The 26,312-nt window shown below is 41.1% G+C and overlaps 1 protein-coding gene across 1 annotated transcript in view; it reads left to right on the plus strand.

The window, feature by feature from the left end:
- Window positions 1–26,312, plus strand: part of COL6A6 (collagen type VI alpha 6 chain) — a 161,377-nt gene that overhangs the window by 131,359 nt on the left and 3,706 nt on the right. The window contains exons 33-36 of the mRNA XM_077991442.1: window positions 348–841; window positions 9,975–10,071; window positions 12,924–13,595; window positions 16,301–16,394. Of these exons, the coding sequence (XP_077847568.1) occupies window positions 348–841; window positions 9,975–10,071; window positions 12,924–13,595; window positions 16,301–16,394 (1,357 nt within the window). The remainder of the gene's footprint in view (window positions 1–347; window positions 842–9,974; window positions 10,072–12,923; window positions 13,596–16,300; window positions 16,395–26,312) is intronic.

The raw sequence follows: 26,312 nt of genomic DNA on the forward strand, positions 1-26,312 counted from the left end.
CTTTTAATCCAGTCTCTGTAGGTGAAGGGTATTTCCAGGAGCTCTCTATTGTTTAGAAGGAATTTGATAATCAACTTTAACATTTCTTATAAAATGAAACTGAATTCCAGATGTTTTCCTTTTGTGCCTGATTCAAAAGAGCAGACTCAGCTTTTAGAATAACATCTATAATTATTCAAGATTTAAATATATAATATTTTACGTTTGTTTTAGTACTTAAATTACTTACTCTAAGTATTTGAATAGTTAACATTTAAAATTACTTTGCCTTCTATGTGTCTTTTTTTTTTTTTTTCAAAAAAATAAATAAATAAGGATGCTATGTGATAAGGGATATGGTCTTTTAGGAAAACCCGAATGCCCAGTGCACCCAACCGAGTTGGTGTTTGCCCTGGACCAGTCCCGGGATGTCACTGAGCGGGAATTTGAGAGGATGAAGGAGATGATGGCTTTCCTGGTGAAAGACATTAAAGTCCGGGAGAACAGCTGCCCCGTGGGAGCGCGCATCGCCATCCTCTCCTATAACTCCCACGCCAGGCACCTCGTGCGCTTCTCAGATGCCTACAAGAAGAATCAACTTCTCAGGGAAATTGAAGCTATTCCTTATGAGAGATCCTCTTCCAGCCGGGAGATTGGCAGAGCAATGCGGTTTATTTCCAGGAATGTCTTCAAGCGGACGCTTCCGGGGGCGCACACGAGAAGAATTGCCACATTTTTCAGCAGCGGTCAGTCTGCGGATTCCCAGTCCATCACTACGGCTGCCATGGAGTTCAGCGCGCTTGAAATCATTCCCGTGGTGATCACTTTCAGCAACGTGCCCTCGGTCAGGCGCGCATTTGCGGTAGGAGGGTGAAACCTTTCACACGACAATTCTTATTTATCTTGCCTGTGTTCAGAAGCCCCTATACTACCTTGCCTTCAAAATCAGGGTCATTTGTTAGGAAGTTTAAAAAAGTCTGGATCGGCAGAGTAGAATAAGTATTTCTTACTGTGTACTGGGAACATGTTAAGCTCTTTCTATTAAATGGGATGATGTCTATGCATTAACCTGTTTAATTTTCACAAGTAGTGTGTATAAAATAGATGATGAGAAACTGAGCGTGCAGAAGTTAAGCCACTTTTCCCGGTTCCCACAGCTAAGAAATGGCAATGTCAGAACTTCAAGTTTGCTGTTCTAGTGCTTCCCCGAGCTACTCTTTGAGTTGCCTCTGAATCTAAAGATACTGAATCAGGAGGCCAATAAACATACATGTCAGTTAGTCAGGGTAGTAATTGTTGCTGTGTGATGAAAGCCAATTGGCTGATTTTATAACTTTGCTAATTATGTAACGACCTGCAATTTATAAAGGAAAAGCCATTCCAGTTATAGCTTCTTAGCTTGTGGAGTAAAATCGGAAATGTGTTGCATTCCTAAATAAATCACCTGGGATTAAGATGACTGAGGATAACTTTAAAATATCCCGTTAATAGTGGTTCAGTGGCAGGGCTTCATCACTGGGGACCTGCTGGGCCCAGCAAAGGGTCCTTCCAGTTGGCCTCTTGGCACCACACGATGTTCTGTTCTCCATGTGGAGACCATGAATGGGGCCCAGGGAGCAGCAAAGAGGCACTGGAAAATTTAACTTAAATAAAAAGTGCAGGGCCGGGCGCGGTGGCTCACACCTGTAATGCCAACACTTTGGGAGACCGAGGTGGGTGGATCATGAGATCAGGAGATCGAGACCATCCTGGCTAACATGGTGAAACCCCGTCTCTACTAAAAATACAAAAATTAGCCGGGCGCGATGGCAGGCACCTATAATCCCAGCTACTCGGGAGGCTGAGACAGGAGAATCACTTGAACCCGGGCAGCAGAGCCAAGATCGCGCCACTGCACTCCAGCCTGGGTGACAGAGTGAGACTCTGTCTCAAAAAAAAAAAAAAAAAAAAAAAAAAAGGCCAGCCATTTGAACATTTATTTTGAGAAAAGAAGACATACAAGAAACAATCATTGTCTTCAAGCATATGAAAAAGTATTACTGGAGAAAACAAGCCAGCCAAATTCCAAATTTGCAAAATCTCTTATTAGAGAAACGAAGGGTGACAGCAGTAGGAAACTTTAGGTTTTAAAAGAGAACTTTTGAAAGGCAATGTTGATGTACTGGGCATGGATTAATGCCGGTAGACAAGATGTTACCTTTCTCTGCACGTCTTTTATAGGGGCGGTCACTCACCTGTGGAGGGTGACTTCTATTTTTCCTAGTTTGGAGCTAAAAGTGGCCTTTTGAGGCCCTTTCCACTGCTCTAAATTTTCCGTGAAAGTGTTGAAATAAGCATAACAGAGTTGTAATACATTTCTCATCTGTAAAATATTGAAAGCAGAAAGTACCTGGTTCCTAGAGTTAGTGTGAAGATTAATTGATGCAACACTACATTAGTGCCTAGGGTCACTCAAGAATGACAGCTTTTGGCTGGGCGTGGTGGCTCACGCCTGTAATCCCAGCACTTTGGGAGGCTGAGGTGGGCAGATCACAAGGTCAAGATATCAAGACCATCCTGGCCAACATGATGAAACCCCATCTCTCCTAAAAGTACTAAAATTAGCTGGGCGTGGTGGCGTGTGCCTGTAATCCCAGCTACTCAGGAGGCTGCGGCAGGAGAATCGCTTGAACCCAGCAGACAGAGGTTGCAGTGAGCCAAGATCGCACCACTGCATGCCAGCCTGGGTGACAGAGTGAGACTCAGTCTCAAAGAAAGAAAAAATGATAGCTTTTGCTTTAATTATTAGCATTCAGTTGCTTGATCCTGAACTAAAATTTGTTTAATAATAATAAAATCTAGATTGTAAAGGAGTTGAAACTGCTATTATTAATAGTAGCATCACTGAACTAATCTTAGAATTATGCAAATGAAAGGCTGATGGATCAGGTTCAGATAGGGAAATGCAATAAAGTAGGAAAAGGTGGGGCTGGGCTATGCAAATGTAGCTGCTATGAGAAGTAGCAGTAGCTACAAAATTCTATAAGTGATTTTGGCTACACAGTCCTTGTAATTCCCTCATCCCTTGGTTTTATTTACTCATAAAAGGAGATAACTTTCTCTCCTGATGCAAATTGTGATGTAAACTTAAACTGACACAATTCCGCTCACCCACTCAAAGGTGTGTGCACAACATTTAACTTCTGAAAATGTACTTTGTGTTTTAAACTTTTGAGTGTTAAGTCTCACCTAGAAATTGATGAATCTGGTTTCTTGATTCTACTCAAATCTTCTAGAAACTCTTTACTCCTTTTTTGAAGAAGTTCCTCTCAAAAGAGCACCAATGAAGGTTTAAGTTCTTGATAATGACCCCCATTAATGTAAGCCACATTGGCCCCCAACACTCCCAACTGAAGTGTGATTATCGGATTCATGTTTATTTTTCCTAATGTACGGTGTGTGGCAATAGGAACAGTATCTGCTGATCTTCTAGGTTACTGGTCCCTGCCATATATCAGATATTTAACCAATGTTGAATGAATGAAAAAGCTCAACAAAGAGCAGTTCTTTGCAACAGGTATAGAAAGAACAAAAGTTTGTTAATGTGTGAGATGCCTAATGCTGGGATGTAGGTTGGTAAAAGAAAACCCCAGTGATGCGTTTCTCTTGGAGAGGTGCCTCTTTTCATTCAGGTATCAGCAGGTCAGATTCAGTGATAATAAACACAACAAGGACCATGTTGCTTTATAACAAGCTCAGGAACTCAGACTTGCTATGGAGTTAGAGATGAAGTCAGAATTGCTCCCAAGTTTTATCCAACAGATGTTTAGTGAGTGCCTCATTTTATATACCAGGTACTGTCCTAGGGTCTGAGGATACAGGAGCAAACTGGAAAACCAAAAGGCCCACCTTGACATTGGAAGATGAGACCAAGCAGGGTGGTCTGGAAGGGTTCAAAACAGAGCCATATATGCAACTTGATTAGAACCCAGTGTCTGACATTACAGAAGAGAAATTACGTTACTACCTCTGTTTGCCGCCTTTTTCTTTATTTTATCCATTCTCTTCCATCGTGCTTTACCTACGTTCAAACTGTTGTCCATTATTTTTTAAGAACAGAACTTGAAAGTCTCATGACACGATGCATTTTTATTGCGGGTCCACATTTTAAAGCCCTAGTTTGTTTCATACCTACCAAGGCTTTTCTAAATCTTGATCCATCTGGGAGTTAAGTAGTCCAGCGTGAAATTTGGTACCTGTGCAGCCATGTGTGTTGGGCCTCAGAAGCACCCACTCTGACAGCATGTACTGATTTCCCTGTGTTTTAGTAAATGGACTGTGATCACCATCTTGGAAGTTTTTCATGATAGTATGAAGTTGAGTGGCAAGTTGTGCCTCCCTTCACAAATGGAGGACCATTTTTTAATGGAAAAAACATGTTTTTTGTTTGTTTGCTTGTTTTGTCCCTAGGAATTTGCCTTTAGATTTGTTTAGCAATTGCCTCCTCTGATAAAATTTTACTTGCTGCACATTGAGGCTTCCAATCTAGGGTGACTCTCCCTTTCCAATATTTTTATAAGAAATATGTCTTTTAGCTAGCCTGGCTTTTTATTTTACACTGCTGTGTGGCATTGCTGGTAAGAGGAAAATTAAGTGTAGTCTTTGACATTATAGATGATTCTCGTGATTGCAGACAGAGTTGAAATGCGGGGAGACTTCTAATGGAAAATAAGCATTTTAGTACCCAACCTTTTTATTTTGAAGAGAATTTTTATTTGTTTATATATAACTGTCTAAAAGAAAATTATTCATAATATTCATTGTATTTGTTTCTTAGATGTTTAGAGATGCCCCATGATGTTTAGAGAGGAAAGAGTGGGGTATCATTCAGAACCATTTGCTAAATGCCCCAAACCTCCCATCTTTGAGTGTAATAGCTGTGCTTTCATTCAAGCTGGTGCTTCTTTGAATCCACAAGAAGTGAGCAATAAGAAACGTAAATAATAGGTCTCTTTTATTTTAAATCTCTAGCCCACATTGACTTTAAGGAATTTTTCTGTAATATGCTTACTATACTTACTCGAGTGATATGTGGTAGGATGAATGAACTCTAAAACTACATCTTCCAGACTTTACTGACTGAAAGATTACTTGGTCAAGGGGGAAAATGTTGGGGGGAAGTGGGGAGGTATTGGGTGAGAGTGTAGACCCTCTGTGGACTCTCACCATAAAACAGCTCACTAGAATCAATGAGAAGGTTGATGTCACTCTAAGTTGACACCAGTGTGTTGATATGTGATTAAATGTGAGCCTAAACTAACAAGGACCAACACCAGAAATATGGAAGTGGTCACATTGTAGTCATGTAGAATGTGTAGAACACAAGACTAGTTAGCAAATGGCAGCAATGTTTGGGCAATGTCTTGAGAAACACTGCTCTAAATTAAGTTAGAGACCCACTGATACAAAACTCTAATCATAAAGGTGGCTCATACAGAAGATGGAAGGTAGCCCTTGTTTGGGGAGAGTAAAACTTAAATTGGAGCCTTCTATAATCCACCCCTTCTGGGGCTCACTTGGCTCATCTTTAAAATGATGAGAATAGATGACATGATTCCTGATTTCTTCTGGTTCAAATGTTCTGTGATTGTTTTTTTCCCCCTGGATCCTGATAGTTGGCAATAACAAAGCTCTTGGCCCTTCCCAGCTAGTCTGAGCTATGCTGTCTGAACTGACACTGGGTTTGGTTTCCAGTCATTTACCACAATCCAGATGCAGTGAAGGCATGATTCACTTAAAACATTGCATAGAGATACCTCTTAATAGCTATTAATAATGCAGACTCTTTCTCCTGGTGTATAGTCAAGACTACTTTGTTTACAGATCACAAAAACCAATTTAAGTTAGCTTAGGTATACCTACATACACATATCCTAAGTAGAATTTATTATAAGTATCTGGAGCCAAGGTGTCCTCTGGTCCTGAGTCCAGATAAGTAGCCTTTGCTTTTACCCTGTGCTCACGTAACCTTCCAGTAGGTTCATTTTGCCTGCTGCCCACATAGAGCTGATTTAGCATGCTGGGGAATTGCAGTAGAGAAAGAGCTTAATTAATGCAGAGCCAGCTGAACAAGAGACTGGGGTTTTATTATTACTCAAATCAGTCTCCCTGGGAATTCGGAGGCTGGGGCTTTTCACGGATAGTTTGGGGGAAGTGGGCAGTGGTTAGGCAATGGTGCTTGCTGCTGATTGGTTGGAAGTGCAATCATAGGGGTGTGGAAAATGGTCCTCATACACTCTGAGTCAATTCTGGGTGGGGCCACAGGAGTGGTTGGTGGATTCAGGTGGAGCCATTATTATTAGAAATGCAAAACAACCTGAAAAGACATCTCAAAGAGCCAATCTTCTGTTCTACAGTAGTGATGTTCTCTGTAGGAGTAATTGGGAAAAGTGCATATCTTGCGAGCTCCAGAATAATGGCTAGTAATGGATAATACAGCCCATTGTTCCTGAGGTGTCCAGGATCCCCTTTTTACCCTCCAAAGTGCCTCATAGATAAGCAATTTTGTTTGGGTTAAATCTCTCCCACGGTGGCCATTATAACTCTTATTTTTGGTAAGGTTCACCCATTTCTCTAGAAGAGAATAGGTTCCAAGATAGAAGACTCGTTGAATCCAGATGGGCCCACTCTTCTCTGTCTTCCTTAATCTTACCAACCTACTGGACCCAGTCCAGCTTCTTCCTGACCCAGTCAGATATCTGAGGCCTCTAACTGGATGCAATCCTATTAATTATAAGATCCAATCTGATCTTGGACCCAGCCAATATAAAAATTACTCAAATAAACTTGAGCTCAAAACACAAGTTCGTGGAGCTTGAATCAAAGAGAACTCACCCATGATCCCAGTTGCTGTGAGAGATCAGTGGTCACAATGGACCAGGCAGGTATATTTACCTGGTCACTTGGTGCTCCTGGGAGTCACTGGAAGTCCAGTTTGGATCCCATTTTTGATACCAAAGTGTTAAAAACTTTAGGCAAGTTAAATTTTGCAGAGTTTATTTGCACTAAAAGCAATTTGTAAATCTGTCATTGGATCCTTGGGGTATTGCGTTGCCAGCTGGAAACCTCTGTGGCCAGTGGTGCCTTTGCCCAAGTTTTTACTCAGGCCCACTAGGCTCGTTCCACCCATTCACCCTGGCAGGCTGTGCTTGACTCACGCTACTAGCCTGAATCTCACACCCACCAAGGGCAAACCAGGCGTGGAGCAGCAAGGGGTGTGTGAGCAAGTGAGTGTGGCATGGCAGGGTGGGCAGCTCCCCACGAGGCTGTGGCTGGACCAGGTATACCCCAAGCAGCTTCCACAGATGGCACTGGAGGACACGGTGGCACCTGGAAGCTTGGAGATGCCAGGAACTGCAGAGCCCCAGAGAGGGTGTCACAGCCCTGACCTGGCAATCTCCTAGGTCTGGGCTCCAAAGGGTTGCAACTCTTCTCTCCTCTCCTCATCTTGTTGTCACCCGCAATGTGGTGAACAAGAGGCATGTTTCAGCCCTGTCTGTGTTACACCTCTTTTAGCTCCACCATTCAGTGGGTCCTGAGTTCTTGTCCTGCATCCTGGAAGAATGAGGTACACAGACAAGTGGAGGTTGAACAAGGTGAAGAGGAGCTTTATTTAGTGACAGAGCAGCTCAGAGGAGACCTGCAGTGGGTAGCTCCTCTCTGCAGGCAGGGTCTCCTGAAGAGTGTCTGTCTCTCAGCAGAGAGGAGGCCCTGGGGTGGGTAGCTCCTCTCTGCAGCTGGTCATCTGGTGGCCTCCTTGAGTCTGTCCGAGTCCAGGGTTTTTATGGGTTTCAGAGGGGAGGAAGTGTGTGCTGATTGATTCATGGGAGGCCATGGATGGGCCAGAAAAAGCATGATAAGTTCCCATTTTGGTCTGTCAGCCCAGCCCCCAGGCTTTGGGCCACCCCTGGCTTGAAGGTGGGGTTTCACTGAGGACCTACCCCTTTCCACGCAGAGGCCGGCTTGTCTCCTGTCATCCACTGGAGCCCAGGCTGTTTGCACTGAGGGGTGCCTACAGTCCAGCACCAAGCTGTCCTGAGCACCCCCCTTGGCCTCCCTCTCATGCTCATTAGCACCCAAACTCGGGAGGGGACTGAGGCAGTGAGGTTGGCATATCAACACTGCCCCTAGTGTGTGCACACTGGCCGGGTTGCAACAGTGCCTGGGCTCAGTGTCAACTTTGCTCCAAGATCAGAGCAGGTGCCGGAGCAGGAAGAGGCTAGGTAGCAGGAGCAGGCACTTCTGAGCTGGTAGGGGCAAGGGTTTCCTGGGTCTCCAAGAGTGCAGAAATGCGTGGGCCCACAGCTAGGGCCAGGCGGCTGCAACTGCTCCCAGGAGGACAGGGCCCCTGCCCACTCCCAGCTCCCAAGAGCACAAAGATGCCTGGGTCTGGAGCCACAGCTGGATGGCCGCAGCTGCGTTCAAGAAGCAGGAGCTCTCACCCTGCCAACTCAGAAGCGGGTGAGGCTTCCACCTGTTCCCAGCTCCCAGGGCTCCATGGAGTGTGCAGCCCCGACTGCGCTCAGGTAGCATGAGCCAAGCACAGTCTGCCAGGCTGAATGAGTGGAACAAGCCTAGTGGGCCCGACTGCAGCCAGCATCATGGCAGTGGCCACTCCAGGTGGGCTGCCGCTGCCATCAAATCGAGCAGCCCTCAGAACCAGAGGAGTTTCAGAGAGCTGCTCTTCACAATGTGGCAGGCAGTGTTTATGGATGAAAATGGAAGTACAGAAACAGCTTGACTGATTACAGCTTGGCCTTTGCCTCATTTGAACCTGGTCTAATCAGTTGGCCACTTGTGACTAACTGAAGCACAGCTGCTATGATTGGCTAAGACTCTGCTATTTGTAAAAAATAATAATAATAATAATAACTCCTAAGATAGGTTTTCAGTTAGTACGTACTAAGTTAGGTTGCAGTTGGTTACATGAGGACTCAAAGTACAGAGGTGTCCTCAGGCCAAATTTACTTTAACACCAAATCTAGTCCAGTCAGCTCTGGTTGAAGACTGAATTACTCCATATAAACAACTGCTGAAGTTCTACCTCTGTGGATTAATTATGGTGGCAGGGGATCTTCCCAGAGAAAGGGAGTAGTCATTAGCTTAGGACAGGAGAATCACAGGGAAAATCTAAATTATCATCTGACTCATCTCTTAGGCATTAGGGTCATGCCTACAGTTTTTCTTTAATTATCAATGATCTCTGGGTCGATTAGCAAAGCTCATAATTCTTGTTTGGAGCCTCCTTATCTTCCCCCTGTTCTCTACCCTCAAACTCCCCACGTGGGTTACTAGCAATGGGGCCAAGTTGGGAAAGGGTTGGGAGTTGTTCAGAGAGCTGCATGGACATAGATCTGAGTGTATTTCGAAGACAGCTTCAATGCCTAGTTTATAGTAGAAACCTGAAGATTGTTTATAAAGGGCATCCTGTGACTTTACATGGGTCTCTGAGACTCAGGTGGGGGAGAGGAGGTCTCTGATACTCTTCCTTAAATGGCTTCAGTGTCTTTTGATCGGTCCTTTTAACCTTTCATTGAGCTTCAGTTTCCCCATCTGTAAAATTGGGATGATGAGTGTAAGAACTCACTGTATTGCTGCAGTAATAGATATGAAAATGTTTTGTGGTCATTACCCACATTGTACCCACCCTGTGTCAGTAAGTGCTTTACAAATGTGAACTCATTTAATGCCCACAGTAGTCCTGTTAGGAAGTAGTAGTAGTACACTCATTTTACAGATGAAGAAACATGGAAAATAAGTTGTCATATAGCTAAATTGAGAGTCAAGGTTTAAACCCAGGCAGAGCTCTTAGCCATGCTCACATGCTGTGCCTCCCCAGTACCTTCTTAGAAGGAGCACTGTTACTCTCTCCAGATGTCAGTTCTCTGTGTAGTCCTAAGAGGTTCTTGCAGCCCTACCCACTAAGCTCTTCTGTCTGTTGCTTTTGCTTCTTTTAGATTGACGACACTGGCACATTTCAAGTAATAGTGGTTCCCTCTGGAGCTGACTACACACCAGCATTAGAGAGACTCCAGCGGTGCACTTTCTGCTATGGTAAGACCCACAGAGAGAAGATAATTTGATTAGGCCTGTTAAGCATGTTGAGTCACCATTGGCAGGGACAACTGGAACTTGGCAGCAGGGATACTCATGGCCTGGGGAGGACTTCTCTGGGGTTCTGGATGCGCCCTGTCACACTTCATCTTCCACAGATGAATCCTCTCAGCTCAGCAAACATGGTCTCTCCCTATATATCCCAGCAAAAGAGTTACATTCCAGGCCTTTCTACATAGTGCAGCTTACAGGAAATGGTAATGATTCTTAGAACAACTTAGCCTACTTCATTGCCAAGTTTTTATGCTATAAAGTATATTTATGTGTTTTCTAAATCTCAAATGTTCACAGCCACAAAGAAATGCTTGAAAGCAATTCAGCATCCTCCTACCAGCTTGGGAATATTTTTTAGTACAGTCAAAGTGGAAAATAGCAAAATTCATACATTTCTCATTGAAAAAAGTCTCCCAAATATTAAGCATCAGAAAGATTTGCAGTGTTGATTTATTTGTAGTGTTTTATACATAATGTATAGGTCTAACTAGAAAACTGGACTCTAACCTTCCATTTGAGTGTTCTAATAACTACAAAGTGGAGGCCACTGGAGTCATTGGTGGCTGTAATAGCTAAGAGATATAAAGCATTTTCTATCGGCCATGCACTGTTCTAATTCATGTAATATCAATGATGGTGATAATGACAGTTAATACTTAAATGATTGTGTTTATATTCCAAGCACTGTTTTAATACCTTTAAATGAATTATGTCATTCAGTCTTTAAAATCACCCTAAAACATTTGAACTACTATGAGTTCCATTTTACAGATGAGGAAAATAAAGCTTAGAGATAATAATTTGCTCGGGGCTTCACAGCCATATCAAACCCAAGGCAGCTAACTCTAAACCATTTGCAGTTTATGAAAAACAGAGGTCTCATTCTTCTGCTCCTTAAACCTCTCCATTTGAGCCTGTAGAAAATGCTTGATTTTTCTCCTTCACATGTATCAGTGAGATGAAAAAGGCTGCCATATAAATGACCTAAAAGAGGAAGGTAGTAATTCTGAGGAAGAAGTAGGGTTTCTGGTCTCTAATAACCCTTCTTCTTTCTGTCTTCGCTCTACTCCCCTCTAGTAAATTTCCCCCTTTCCCTCTCTTTCTCTTGACTGCACCGAATTGGTTTAGGCACTGGCAGTCTTACTCAAAACAGTTAAAGTGCTTTACATACTGTGGGGAGGTACATTCCACCCCATGTATTCTCAGCTGCCTTTTCAAACATGTCAGTTACAACAGTGTGATGGTATGTTGCATAGTCAGAAGTTGCACATGTGTGACTGGGGATAGATTTTGGCTTCATTTCTTGGCTTAAAACCTTGTTTTGTCTCTTAGGCGTATAATAAAAGATTTTGGCTGTCGTTTCCTGCAATTAAAAATCCTACAAAACTGAGCAAATGGGCAGCCTACTGTCCCTGATTTTAGAAACTGCTTTGCACACAGGTGACTGTTCTATCATCTGACCATTATACAGGACCATAAAATTTTAGTAAATTTCAGTAAGGGAACCATAACTTATCCAAAGTCACATCTTTATTGAGTCCATGAACAAGACTGTAGTGAGAATTTTGTTACATCCCCTAGGATCAGCACTCTGGTTATTAATCTTTCATCTAAGTTTTTATTCGTGGCCTATGCCTATATATCTAGTACCAGCTGTCCATACTCATGTTACTCCATGTTTCTTTCTTATCTTTGGTTATTAAAGAGGCTATTTTCATTCTCAACCATCAATTAGTATTGAAAACCTAGGATTACAAAATGTCAGTTCTGAAAGGGGTCTGTAGGTGAGTCTGGTCCTACCACCTAATTTTGCAGAACTATGCTGAACTGAGGCCCAGTGGTGACTTGGCTAGGGGCACACAGCTTGTTACTGAAACGAGACCAGAACCCAAGCATTCCAGCTCTCAGGCCAAGGGACCTCCCCACTACTATACCACCTGGCCTCATCTCTAACAATAAAATGCTGACTTCTTATATAGAAACTTCTAGAAATACTGGTGTGTCCTTTGGCAAAATTATTTTACTATCCTGGCCACAGTCTCTTCTGTAAAATTACAAGATTAAATGACCTCTAAGATCCTTCCATTTCCATTTTTTTATTCCTCTGAATATTCATTGTGGTCATATTCAATAAAATCCTGTTTTTAGTATTATGCATTCTTTTATTAAATGAGATATGCACATTTATAAAATGACCTCATTTAGGAAAGTCCATTAATATCCAATATTCATTTAACAAACATGTATTCAGTTTTCAGCTAATGAGCACTATGGAAATGCACAGATGAGTTTTGTCCTTAAAGATCACTCATAGGTAGACATTGAGTTATAAACTTATTTAAATTGAGATAAAAGATACATTGCTTTTTTCACTTTTACTTTGTAAGCACTTCTTCATAGTAGAACAATATGAGCATAGCGATAATATTGCCAATCTAGAGCGATCAGTCACTGTTATGTTGTGATACAGTATACCCTTGCATGCACGAGAAAAACTGTCCACTTCAAATGACATAAACTTGAAACACAGCCAAGATTAAACTTCTGTTGAAAACAGTCTAATCTTTAAAAGTCTGATAGCTTTAGTAAATGGAGTCCAAGACATAGGCTGGATATAAAATCTGTACTTTTGGGAGACAGATGCAAACCATGTACAAGGCAATCTTCCTGTTACTATTAAAGTATTTAGTCACTTTTAACATCAAAGACTATGCAGTCTCTAAATGTCAAAATGTTTGACATGCTATCTTCCCTTTTCTATTTCTACTTAGTAACCCAGAATGACTTTTGGTTCACAGATGTATGCAAGCCAGATGCTTCTTGTGATCAAGCCAGACCACCCCCTGTGCAGTCTTACATGGATGCTGCTTTCCTTCTGGATGGCTCCCGGAACGTGGGAAGTGCTGAATTTGAAGACATAAGAGCTTTCCTGGGAGCACTATTAGATCACTTTGAAATCACCCCAGAGCCAGAGACTTCTGTCACTGGAGACCGGGTGGCCCTATTGAGCCATGCTCCCCCCGACTTCCTACCCAACACTCAGAAGAGTCCAGTTAGAGCTGAGTTCAATCTCACCACCTATAGCAGTAAGCGCCTCATGAAGAGGCACGTGGATGAGTCAGTTAAACAACTAAATGGAGATGCTTTTATTGGTCATGCCTTACAGTGGACTCTGGACAATGTCTTTTTAACTGCACCCAATCTGAGAAGAAACAAAGTCATATTTGTGATATCTGCTGGGGAAACCAGCCACTTAGATGGGGAAATCTTAAAGAAGGAATCTTTGCGAGCCAAATGTCAAGGGTATGCCCTATTTGTGTTTTCCCTTGGCCCTACTTGGGATGACAAGGAACTGGAGGATCTCGCTAGCCACCCTTTGGATCACCACCTGGTCCAGCTTGGCCGAATTCATAAACCTGACCACAGTTATGGTGTGAAGTTTGTGAAGACCTTTATAAACTCAATCAGGCGTAAGTCATAAAATCTGTTCTTCTCTGCACATTAAGAATATACATGGTATCACTAAAAAAAGGTTGATGAGCTAACATGGATACTTGGAAACCTCTTGTTTGTCTTCAAGGGCACTTCAGGGTCAGAAAAGAAAATATATAATGACAGATGGTAGAAGGGAGGAAACCTCTGGTTCCTACACATTTAGTTTTCTGGCTCAATTTTTTTTTTATGCCTCTGGTTCCTATGGAGAAGCAAGCATAACAAGCAGCTGTTCACACATCTGTCTTCATGGAGCAGTGCAGTCCGGGGGTGTGAAGTCACAGCCTGGACTTTAGCTACAAAGTAGAAATCCTTGCCATGTAACCTTAGCATACTGCCCTTTGATGGAAAGTTTTATCTGTTAAGGCACCAAAAAAGAGAGCCAAAGAAAAATTAAACAGTTCTGGGCTTTGCTTTCACAAGTTCCTGAGGCAGAGTTTGAAGTGTTAGGAGATACCATTTTACCTGTCAGAATGAAAAATATAGCCTTGCAAAACTTTCTTAGCCTTGTTAATGGCTCTTTTTATGATGCCAGTAATTAGTGTAACTGGCACCCATTAAAAAGAAACATGGGCTTCATTTCTTGGAGTAAGTTTGCCTTGAAAATATGCAATCCATTTTGAATGCAACAGGATGGATAAAAATAAGCTGTATCCTAATATGATTCTGAAGGGTGAAAAGCACTTGGTAGGATTTGCAAATGTTTTCATGGTAAATGATCCCTTGAAGTCCAGATACAGAAAAATGAACACACAGGCAAAAGAATACCCAGTGTGGCTCAACTGAAGTCCTAATTGTGTCTCAAATCTGCCTGTGATATTACGTGGCAAGCCCAGTTAAAGCTGTAGAGACATAGACTTATCAATCAGTGTAGGGTGAGGTCTAAAGAAGCCTTGGAGATTGTTGTTGGGGCTGATAGTATATCCTCTATGATTCAAACTGACTCTAGGACCAGTAGTACCAGTGTCACTTGGGAGCCTATTAGAAACATAGAATCTTAGGACCCAACGCAGTCATTCTGAGCCAGAATCTGCATATTATAAAGATCCCCAGGTGACTCATATGTATATTATGGTTTGAGAAACACTTGGATAGGAACAATAAACTCCCAAAATGAAATTTATGTGGATGTATTCTGGAATAGAAGCCAGAAAGAAAAGCTAAGGATAAAAGGAAAAAAATGGGGATGGGGTCATTCTGAAGAAAAGAATCATAAGGCATCTGTAAGGGTAAAAAAAGTACACCTCTCAAGACTGATAAACTTGTAAAGTAACTCTCATCAAGAGTTTGGCAAGAAGTTGGAAGAAGTCTTATGATGGAATTTCCTTCCCCACTCCCCCAAAATTCTTGGTAGTGTTTTATGGGTTATTAGCCAAATTTTATTAGATAAATAGCACCACCCCCTGCCACCAACTGAGGAAAGGTAAAAAGATGTTTTAAGAAAAAAGTACTTAGGGTATGTGAGAGATACATAAAGTGCTTTGGGAAAACTATAACCGTGATGAAATTATATACCATTCTTCTGGAACTTAGATCTATAAATCTGTAATCTTTAAAATGTAACTATAAAAGTACAAGTCAAGAAAGACTTTGCATAATCATGTTCAAGTCTACATGCTTAATTCCATAGCAGGCCCACAGACTTGCACTAACACACTCAACATTAACCTATATTTACTGGGGAACTTCTCTGAGCCACTCATTGTTCTGATGCTGGGTATCAAGGAGTGACCAAAACAGTCTTAGTTACTGACTGGTCTTCTGGTCTAGCTCCCTCGCTTTGTGGCTCTTACTTAAATATACTGTTATAGTAGAGTTGACTGTCAAGCACAGTCCACATCAATCAACACATTTTCTAAGAGAAACAAAACTGTTGACAAACCATCTGATACTTAACACAGATAAAAAGAAATTAAAATTCAGGTGCTCAATAACAGTAGCCTCACAGTCTTAGGCCATTCAGTCCAGAGCACACAGTCCTACCTACAACAGCAGCTCTGGAGACAGTGTTGGATCACAGTCCAGGACCAACTCGCTACTTATCATGACCCGACCCTGGGTGACCAGGAAGAGATCTAGTTGTGTTTAGCAAATCTATTTGATTTAATGCTTCAAAGAAATATAGAATAGATTTTTAAGAATTCCCATCAAAAATGGCTTTTAAATCTTTACATGGTATAAAAAGAGGCATGCTTCATTGTTATGAAAAATTAATACACTTCCAAATGAAATGAGCCACTAATGAACTGAACCCAAGATGTTAGTGCTGTTGTCGCTGTTGTTACTGATTCAAAGACCATAAAGAAAACGTTTTTTCCCCTTTGCATTTTGATATTTCTAAGGAGCAAATAAATAAATACTCTGGTTAGTTTATATCAATTAAAAGCCAGACCATTAGAACTGGCTCATGGTGTCTCCTCTAATGGTTGACCTGCTTTAGCAGCTAAGAGGATCTTACTGAAAAGTTAGTTGAATTCACCTATAAATGCAGAAGGGATGTGTTTTCTAAAGTCGGTTTTAAATATTCCCCTGAGAAATCTGCTTTCATTTCATGTGACCACCTTAGTTGGTATTTCTCTTGATGGCTATTTAAAACGGTAAAGCGGCACTTTGTGTACAGAGCAGATTGCAGTAATGTTAACAGTCATGAATACAAGACTCATCACAGGCTTTTCTCTTGTAGGTGCAATCAACAGATACCCACCAATAAACTTAAAAATAAAGTGCAATAGACTTAACCCTGCAGATCCAAGGCAGCCCCCGCGACATTTCCGAAGGTATTGTCTGCTTGGTGTTACTTGATAAATGAGATTGCCCCCCGCCTTTATTCTATTTTCCTCCTCCTCCTCGTCTTGCTTTTCTTCCTCCTTCATCTGACATATATGATGGCTGCAGCCTACCTTCAGATGGTTTTCCTAAAGGGAAGTAGGATAGGGTGTGTGTGTGAATGAATGTATGTGTACATTATATACATATATACATATAGAGAGTAGCAAGATAGTAACTGTTGGAGAATATAGGTGAAAGATATACAGGTTATTTATGATTCTGTTCATTCTAATTTTCTGTGAATTTCACAATTAAAAACTTGTAAAACTTAGTGAAAGAGTGAACAGTAATAAATGTGTCTGAAGAGAGGCTTAATGAACTATAGAAAATGCTGAAATAGAATGAAGAGATGATCAAGAATTTTAGAGACAAAATGAAATGGGAAGATCTAATCTATATCTAATTGGAATTCTAGAAAGATGAAATAGAAATAATGAGAGCCAATATTCAAACACATAAAGAGATGATCATATTCTAGAACTTATGAATGACATGAATTCACATGAAGAAAAAACAAGATATAACAGGCAAGATAAATAGAAAGCAACAGTTAGACATAGTATGGGGAAATGCAGGACACCAAGACAAAACTTAAAAGCAGCCAAAAAGAAAAGTCAGATCATCTACAAATAAATTATAATTAGGCTGGTAGGTGATTTATCAATTGTAACAGTGGAAACCACCAAACTATTGAATAACTTTAGTGGAAGAAAATTTTGTCAACTTAGAAACACTGTCTTAAGACAATTTAGACTTAAAAAAATAGTTTACTACAAAGAAGCCTTTACTAAAACTTCTAAAGTATGTACTTCAAGAAAAATAAAAAATAACCACAGAAGAAGGGAATGAGATGCAAGAGGCAATAGTAAGTGATAAAATTCGTCAGTATTTAGTTAAATCTAAACAAATTTGTTTTTGTTTGTAAGACAGAGTTTCACTCTGTTGCCCAGGCTGGAGTGCAGTGGCATGATCTCAGCTCACTGCAAACTCCACCTCTGAGGTTCAAGCAATTCTCCTGCCTCAGCCTCCCGAGTAGCTGGGATTACAGGCATCCACCACTATGCCTGGCTAATTTTAGCCACGCCTGGCTAATTTTTTTTTTGTATTTTTCAGGATAGATGGGGTTTCACCATGTTGGTCAGGCTGGTCTTGAACTCCTGGCCTCAAGTGATCCACCCACCTCAGCCTCCCAAAGTATTAGGATTACAGGCATCAGACATCGTACCTGGCCTAAACAAATGTATTTTTAAGTAATATATCTAACTTTTGGGATTACAAAAAAGTTGACTTGTTAACAACACTATGAAAATAAAACATTTCACCTGGTGATTTTAACAGAAAAAGTTCTAAGACTATAAATATTAATAAATATTTTTGATTTATTTAAATACGAGAAAAGACATCAAACAAAAATAATCTTGTATTATTAAAAAATGAAGCCTTGGACTTTAAGGAAAGAAAGGTGATACTAAAAAAAAGAGGGTATTAATAATGTAAGTCACAGGGAGATAAATGGAGTTAAAAGATTCTAGGAGCTTGTATCATTTGAGCTGGGGGTTAGGCTATTGAAAAACTTGAGATGCTTAAAAATGCATTACAAATTTTAAGGGCACACATGAAAAGGAAAATAGAAATTAGCTAACTAACAAAAATCTAGTGAGGTAAAATAGGATAGAAAACAAGAATGTAATAAATATTTTTTTAAATAAAAAGCCAAGAAAAAAAAAAGTTTCTTTAAAAAGGCCAAAAACAGCAGAATCAAGTCCATTTAAATATGTGTGTAATCATGAAAAAAAAAAAATATGAACATGCCAGTTACAATCAGCGATTGATGGATTTGATTTTAAAAACAAAATAAAATCCAGCTTTGCCCGGGCACGGTGGCTCACGCCTATAATCCCAGCACTTTGGGAGGCTGAGGCAGGTGGATCACCTGAGGTCTGCAGTTCGAGACCAGCCTGGCCAACATGGTGAAACTTCATCTCTACTAACAATACAAGAAATTAGCCGGGCGTAGTGGCAGCCATGTGTAATCCCAGCTACTCGGGAGGCTGAGGCAGGAGAATCACTTGAACCCAGGGGGCAGAGGTTGCAGTGAGCCAAGATTGCACCACTGCACTCCAGTCTTGAGGACAAGAGCAAAACTCTGTCTCAAAAAATAAAGAAATAATAAAATCCAGCTTCAACTGCTTTCAAGACACACATCCACAATATAAGGAAATGGAGAGGCAGAAAGTAAAATGATGGAAAAAAACATACTGGGCAAATATATCAAAAATAAAGGTAGAATAGCTATATTTATATCAGATAATATATACTTTTAAATAAAACCATGTCATAGGGATAAAGAGGATGACTACATGACGACAAAGTGTTAAATTTATGAGGAAGATAAAACAATTTTAAATTGATAAGAGGGTCGTAAAATCTTAAAATATACAAAAGAGAAACTGAAAAACCACAAGGAGAAATTGTCAGTGAACCATCATCAAAATTTGAGATTTCATTACACTAGTTTGAATATTGATAGGTGAAGTAGACAAAAATGAGTAATGATATAAAAGATTTAAACATAAGTAATAAACCATTTAGTAGATACATGCAGAACCCTGCACAGAAAAATTAGACATATGGATATTAACAACTGTTAAGGTGGAGTGTTTACAAGTGTTCCTTGTGCAACTTCTAACTTATAAAGCAAGTGTCAACAAATCTCTGAGAACTGGTGTCATACAGTCCACATTGTCTGACCACAGTGCAACTAAGTTAGAAATTAATAACAATATTTTAGGCTGGGCACGGTGCTCACGCCTCTAATCCCAGCACTCTGGGAGGCTGAGGTGGGTGAATCACCTGAGGTCAGGAGTTCAAGGCCAGCCTGGCCAACATGGTGAAACCCCATCTCTACGAACAATACAAAAATTAGCCAGGTGTGATGGCACACACCTGTAATCCCAGCTACTTGGGAGACTGAGAAGGAGGGTTACTCCAACTCAGGAGGCAGAGGTTGCAGTGAGCCAAGATCACATCACCGCACTCCAGCCTGGGCAACAGAGTGAGACTCTGTCTCAAAATAAATAAATAAATAAATAAATAAATAAATAAATAAATAAATAAATAAAATAATGTTTTAAAAGCCTATACATTTTTAAATCAGCTTTCTCAATAATGGGACAAAAAATTATAGTGAAAAGTTAAAAATACTTAGAACTGTATAACAATCAAAATGCTATATGTCAAAACTTGTAGGATGCACCCAAGTCATGATTTAGGAAATTTTATCTTAATTCTCATGTGAGGAAAGTTTTTTAAATTCAAAACACTAATGAGCTAAGCATTGATCTGAAGATGTTATATATTTGAAAAAACAGACTATATCCAAAGAAATGAATATAATGAGTAGACTTAATGTTTTTTTAAAAATTAACATATAAAAGAGTATCAACAAAGGCAAAGTCAGTTCTTTCAAAACTTAAGAATGTGCATATATATTGTATCTTTAGCACATATGAATATTACCTTTTAAAAATTAGAAATAAGTGAAATCAAATGGGAGTGTCTTTATTTCTGTGGTAAATTATTCTGTACAAACCCACATATACATTACTCAGCCACCAACCACAATCAAATGTGTACCAGCACCTGGACCCACACTTAGGCAAATACCTTTGGCGATGTGCCTACTTTTATTGTGTGATGTGTGCATTTCTGCATGGTAATCAAGGCCAGGGAGGCACTCCTATTGCAGAAGCCCCAGCTCTGTCACCTCTGAGAAGCCTCCACCTGGAATCTCTTGCTTACCTTGACAGATGAGCTGTCCGGGGAACTGTCCAGCAGCAAATAATTCCTGAAGTCACACCTAAAACAGGCCTGTGAAGTAAGTCCAGGAAGAGCAGGGCTCCCCATGCTGCAGGTGTCTGGCAGCTTGGAAAAGGGATATAGACAAGATGCTGTGCATGTGACTCTTGCCGAGGACAGCGTCTTTGGCATGGAGGGTACATTAAAACTGGTGCTAAAGCAGTGTTTTCAACGAGTCAGGCTAAGTGCTACAAGCTGGTTAGCTTGCACAGGGCCTGGGTGCTCAGTAGGGCACAGCACTTGGGATTTAGTGCTCTGCAGTCACTATTAATGTTATTTTTGAATTTGAGTTTTATAGTGAAGTCCAATGGGATAATAAAGCACGTGCTGGGGAGTCAGGACCTGGAGCCTTGGTTCACTTGCCAGTCCACCTCCCTCCACTTCCCCAGAACTGGTTCTCACAGACCACTGTGTATCTCCCAGCTCCCTGGGGTTCCCCCGCGCCACCCTCCCCTAGACTGGGAGACAGGGTCAGTTATGCTCCCACAGTCTTGGGACAGGAAAGCAGCAGCCATCCACCCCAAGCTGGCAGTGCCACAATGCATTTGTCTTTTGCCCACCTATATCTATGCACCAAGCATGTCCCAGCAAAGAGGCTGCAACACTCTACAGCAAGCTTGTCCAATCTGTCGCCCACAGGCTGCATGAGGCTCAGGACAGCTTTGAATGTAGCCTAACACAAATTTGCAAACTTTCTTAAAACATGAGATTTTTTTGTGATTTAAAAAAATTTTTTTAAAACTCATCAGCTATTGTTAGCGTTCGTGTATTTTATGTGTGACCCAAGACAGTTCTTCCAGTGTCGCCCAGGGAAGCCAAGAGACTGGACACCCCTGCTGTAGAGGATCACCCCTCTGCCGCAGGTTGGGATGGCCAGCCAAGAGAAGGGGCGAGATGTCTGGCTCAACTTCTGGCTGTTGGGAAAAGGAACTCAAGAGCCGGCCACACACCAAGTAAAGGGGATGGGGAAAGCATTTTGAATGACAGATAGAAACCTCCATGGTACATGGAGAGATCACAGAAGGAAGAAAGCTTTTTTCCCTGCTTTTAGACTTAAGGGCCTCAATTTGCATTTTGCCTTCAGCTCTCCACATATGTAGCCAGCCATGACTGCAACAAGGACACATGTGGGAGCCAATCTATGCAATTAAAAGGCATTTTTGAAAACCACTCCTACCATGCTTTCTGTTGCAGAGAAATATGAGTGGGAGGAGGGGATCCACAGTGCTTTTGGACAGGAAGTTTCTTCCTCTTTCGCCACACTGCCCCAGATACACTGGATGCTCAGCTTCTCCTATGTATTTGAAATGGTGAAATGTCAGCAAATGGCTGGGGCATCAAGGAATTGAGACATGAAATCCATACCACTGTCTGTGCATTCCCCAGGCCTTCTCTAAGTGACCAAAGACTCTAATCAAAAGTTATGAGCCACACAGCTGCTTCTGAAACTTCTTGCCTGAGCCATTCGAGAGGTGAGGCAGAACTGAAAACACAGGATTGAGGGAGATGAGAATACCTGCTAGGGAAGAGGTCTGGATATAGAGACTCATCAGGTCCTTGGAATGACTTGCATAGGAATTAGGTCATTCTGTGAGATTATGAGAAATACATGTAGAAGCTGGTGCTTATCAGATAGAAAAGGAAGGAGCCGAATCAAACCACAAGCTACCAAGGAGACAAATGGCCCACGAGGGCAAGAGAGCAGGGCACCCTCTTTATATAAGCACTTAGATCTGCTCAGAAACAATAAAGGCAGAAAGCCACCTTTTTATTGCTTCATCCAGCCAAGGAAGAAACTTTGCCAGACTTTAAAGCAGTGACAGGCCAGAGCCAGAACAACTGAATGGTAGAAATGGACACCATCACTAATGCCATATGAATAATGCATCTGTTATAATTCTGCTTTCCAACGTATGTTTTCTGGACACACCAAATGTGAAAGAATTCCGGAAATAGAAGCAATCTTGTCTGTATTTTCTATTTCAGTCCATCTAGTCAACTAATAAATGCAGCATGGCTGACTCTTGAATATCTGCATAGATGGAGGAGTCTGATCACAGAGAACTATAATTAATCCTACCTCGCCTTATCTAGAATTTGTCACATCCATCTTTCCACAGACTTTACTGGAGCTGAGCACAAGTTGCAAAATAGACAATTTCATTCTTTGCCTTGACAACCTATTGTTGAACGTACCAATCAGCAAAGAATTATTTGAACAATATACAGTAGGATAAAGAGAAATACAGTCTTGTAATTCTCAAACTGAGTAATCAAATGATTTTTTTCTTTTCTTTTCTTTTTTTTTTCTTTTTTTTTTTTTTTGGGAGATGGAGTCTCGCTCTGTCACCCAGGCTGGAGTTCAGTGGCATGATCTCGGCTCACTGCAACCTCTGCCTCCCAGGTTCAAGAAATTCTCCTGCCTCAGCCTCCTGAATAGCTGGGACTACAGGCACATGCCACCACACCCGGCTAATTTTTTCTATTTTTAGTAGAGATGGAGTTTCACAATATTAGCCAGGATGGTCTTGATCTCCTGACCTCGTGATCTGCCTGCCTCAGCCTCCCAAAGTGCTGGGATTACAGGCGTCAGCCACCATGTCCGGCCCAAATGATTTTTATTAAATGATTATTGCTGGGGTGTGGTGGCTAACACCTGTAATCCCAGCACTTTGGGAGGCTGAGTCAGGCAAATCAGGAGGTCAAGAGATCGAGACTATCCTGGCCAACATGGTGAAACCCCGTCCCTACTAAAAATACAAAAATTAGCTGGGTGTGCTGGCGCACACCTGTAGTCCCAGCTACTCGGGAGGCTGAGACAGGAGAATTACCTGAATTGGGAGCCTAGGGTTGCGGTGAGCCAGAATTGCACCACTGCACTCCAGCCTGGCAACAGAGCGAGACTGTCCCCAAAAAAAATTAAATTAAAAATAAATAAATAAATAAATAAATAAATAAATAAATAAGGCATGGTGGCAGGCACCTGTAATCCCAGCTACTCAGGAGGCTAAGGCAGGAGAATCACTTGAACCCAGGAGGCAGAGGTTGCAGTGAGCCGAGATCACGCCACTGCACTCCAGCCTGGGTGACAGAGAGAGACTCCATCTCAAAAAAAAAAAAAAGAAAAAAGAAAAAAAAACGAGTACTAACTCCTACATATAACACAGTGAAAAATGGAAATTCAAAGATATGGTATTAATGTTCAACCTTTTGAGAATAAAAATGTTTGAGAGGGGAAAAAAGATAGCAATATCATGCTATACAAGCACTTACTAATTTAACAATTTTTTCTTAAAGATGGGGAGGGAGATAACATAACTAGACCTGCCATAAAAGAAAACAAAGGACCTAATGGAAAAGGGAGCAGGGGGGCAGCGTGAAGGGGCTAGGGAAGAGTCCAGTAAAGATAAGACCATGAAAACAATGTGCTTCAGACTCAAAATAATGCCCTTCCCATGATCAGTGGAGCCATGTTCTATGCATACAATCGTCACTTTGGGGAATGAGTTTATAACGTTCAGTCTGGAAGATAATAAGGAAATGCTGGGATAGCGCATGGGTGGCTCACTCCTGTAATCCCAGCACTTTGGGAGGCCAAGGCAACAAGACTGCTTGACCCCAGGAGTTCAAGACCAGCCTGGGCAACATAGTGAGACCTCAGCTCTCCAAAAATAAAACAATTGGCCAGGTGTGGAGGCACGCACCTGTAGTCCCAGCCATTCGGGAGGCTGAGGCAGGAAGATCACTTGAGCCTAGGAGATCTGGACTGCAGTGAGCTATGATGGCAACACTGCACTCCAGCCTGGATGACAGAGTGAGACCTCGTATCAAATATATATATATAACATTATATTTGTATGTTATATATAATATGTATATATATACACACACACACTGGGAAGAGCAAAAATGAAGAGAGATGTGAGAAAATTGTATTTGCAGTGAAATTTAGCCATGGCTGCTGTTCTTGGTAGATGTTAATAATATATTTGTATATTATACATTATATTTGTATATTATATAATATATATTTTTTATATATATACATACACACACACCTACTGGGAAGAGCAAAATGAAGGGAGATGTGAGAAATTTGTATTTGCAGTGAAATTTAGCCATGGTTGCTATTCTTGGTAGATGTTAATAATATATTTGTATATTATGTATATTATACATTATATTTGTATATTATATATAATATATATATACACACACATACACACACACATACTGGGAAGAGCAACATGAAGGGAGATGTGAGAAATTTGTATTTGCAGTGAAATTTAGCCATGGCTGCTGTTCTTGGTAGATGTTTGTTGATCAACTTACTACATCTCTGATAACACTGATGGAAGTGAACTGAGATATATGTTGGAATTTGAGTTTCAGAAGCCGAGATATGTAGTATACAATGCATGGAGGCTTTGGAGTCTATGTAACATGAATTGGCATGGTTTTTTTTTGTTGTTTGAATGCTTCCTTTCTTCTTAACTCTGTTTATATGTGGAAGAAATAGTGTGTGTTTCTATGTGTGTGAGAAGTGAAATAACTTTAATTTTAAATTTGTTCTATATCTTTCACTACACTCATTTTCTAAATACTGATTTTTTTGAGAGATCAGATTTTATAGCTGGTAAAAACAGAAAAATAAGAAAGGGATCACAATGAATATTACCACTGTTTTGGTTTCAATGTTTTGAAGTTCTCTTCAGTCCTCCTGTATTAGTCTTTGCATTGCTATAAAGGAATAGCTGAGACGGGGTGATTTATAAAGAAAAGATGTTTATTTGGCTCACGTTTCTGCAGACCATACAAACACGGCACCAGCATCTGTTCAGCTTCTAGTGCGGCCTCAGGAAGCTTTTACTCATGGTGGAAGATGAAGGGAGAGCAGGCACATCACATGGCAAGAGAGGGAGCAAGAGAGAGAAGGTTCCAGGCTCTTTTTAAACAACCAGCTCTCACATGAACTAAGAGTGAGAATTCACTCATTACCACAAAAACAGCACCAAGCTATTCATGAGGGCTCCACCCCCATGACTCAAACACCTCCTACTAGGCCCACCTCTTAACACTGGAAGTCACATTTCAACATGAGATTTGGAGGGGACATCCAAATCATATCACCTCCCTTGACTGTAATTCAGCTAATTGCTCAAGTTTATCAGTATTAAGAAGCCTCTCTCTCTTCATACCACCAGCTTTCATGCATTCATCCTACAAATATTTATGAAGAGCCTGCTGCACCAGGCTCTCATACCTTAGCCGTCCGGCCTGCCCCAAGCCATCTGTGTTCCTATAGTTCTACACCCATTTCCAGGTGTTTCTGGTAGTATGAAATTTATCTCACTTTCTTACTCCAAATATGTTGATAGTTCTCCATAGTGTCCTGAATAAAAACCCAGTTCAATGGCAGTAACATTGAACTCGGTCTCGGAACAGTTGGGTTATAGTTCCGGCTCTGCCATTGACCTTCACCTCAATGCACTTCAGTTTCCTCATCTGTAACCAACAGAGCACCATGGTAACTAGTCTAGGGGACTTCAGTTGTTACTCACAACAGAAATCATTTTTCATTCCCATTTTACACCTGAAGAAACAAGAGTCACTCTAGTTAAATGATTTGCCCAGAGCTGTTTGGCTAGGGGCTAGAATATAAGAATGTAAGAAAGTGAACCCAAAGCTCTTTCCACAACATCCCTGTATATAGGATTGTCTGAAACGGCTCCCTTTTTGTACTGGCTGATACAGTAGCCACCAGCTATATGTGGTTATTTAATTAAAATTAAATCTCAGTTCCTCAGTCACACTAACTACTTTTCAAGTGCTCAAAAGCCACATGTGGCTCATGGCTGCCATATAGGCAGTACAGATTCTCAGACACTTCTGTCAGCACAGGTTTTTTCAGACAGGCTCTAAGTTCTAGTTAGCACTTGGCTTCTATGATTCCCGGATTTCTCAACCTGTCCTGCGAGTCCTACCAGGGTCTGACTCCAGCTCCTCTT

This window comes from Macaca mulatta, chromosome 2, assembly GCF_049350105.2.
Source record: "Macaca mulatta isolate MMU2019108-1 chromosome 2, T2T-MMU8v2.0, whole genome shotgun sequence".
In the NCBI taxonomy this organism is placed as follows: Eukaryota; Metazoa; Chordata; class Mammalia; order Primates; family Cercopithecidae; genus Macaca; species Macaca mulatta.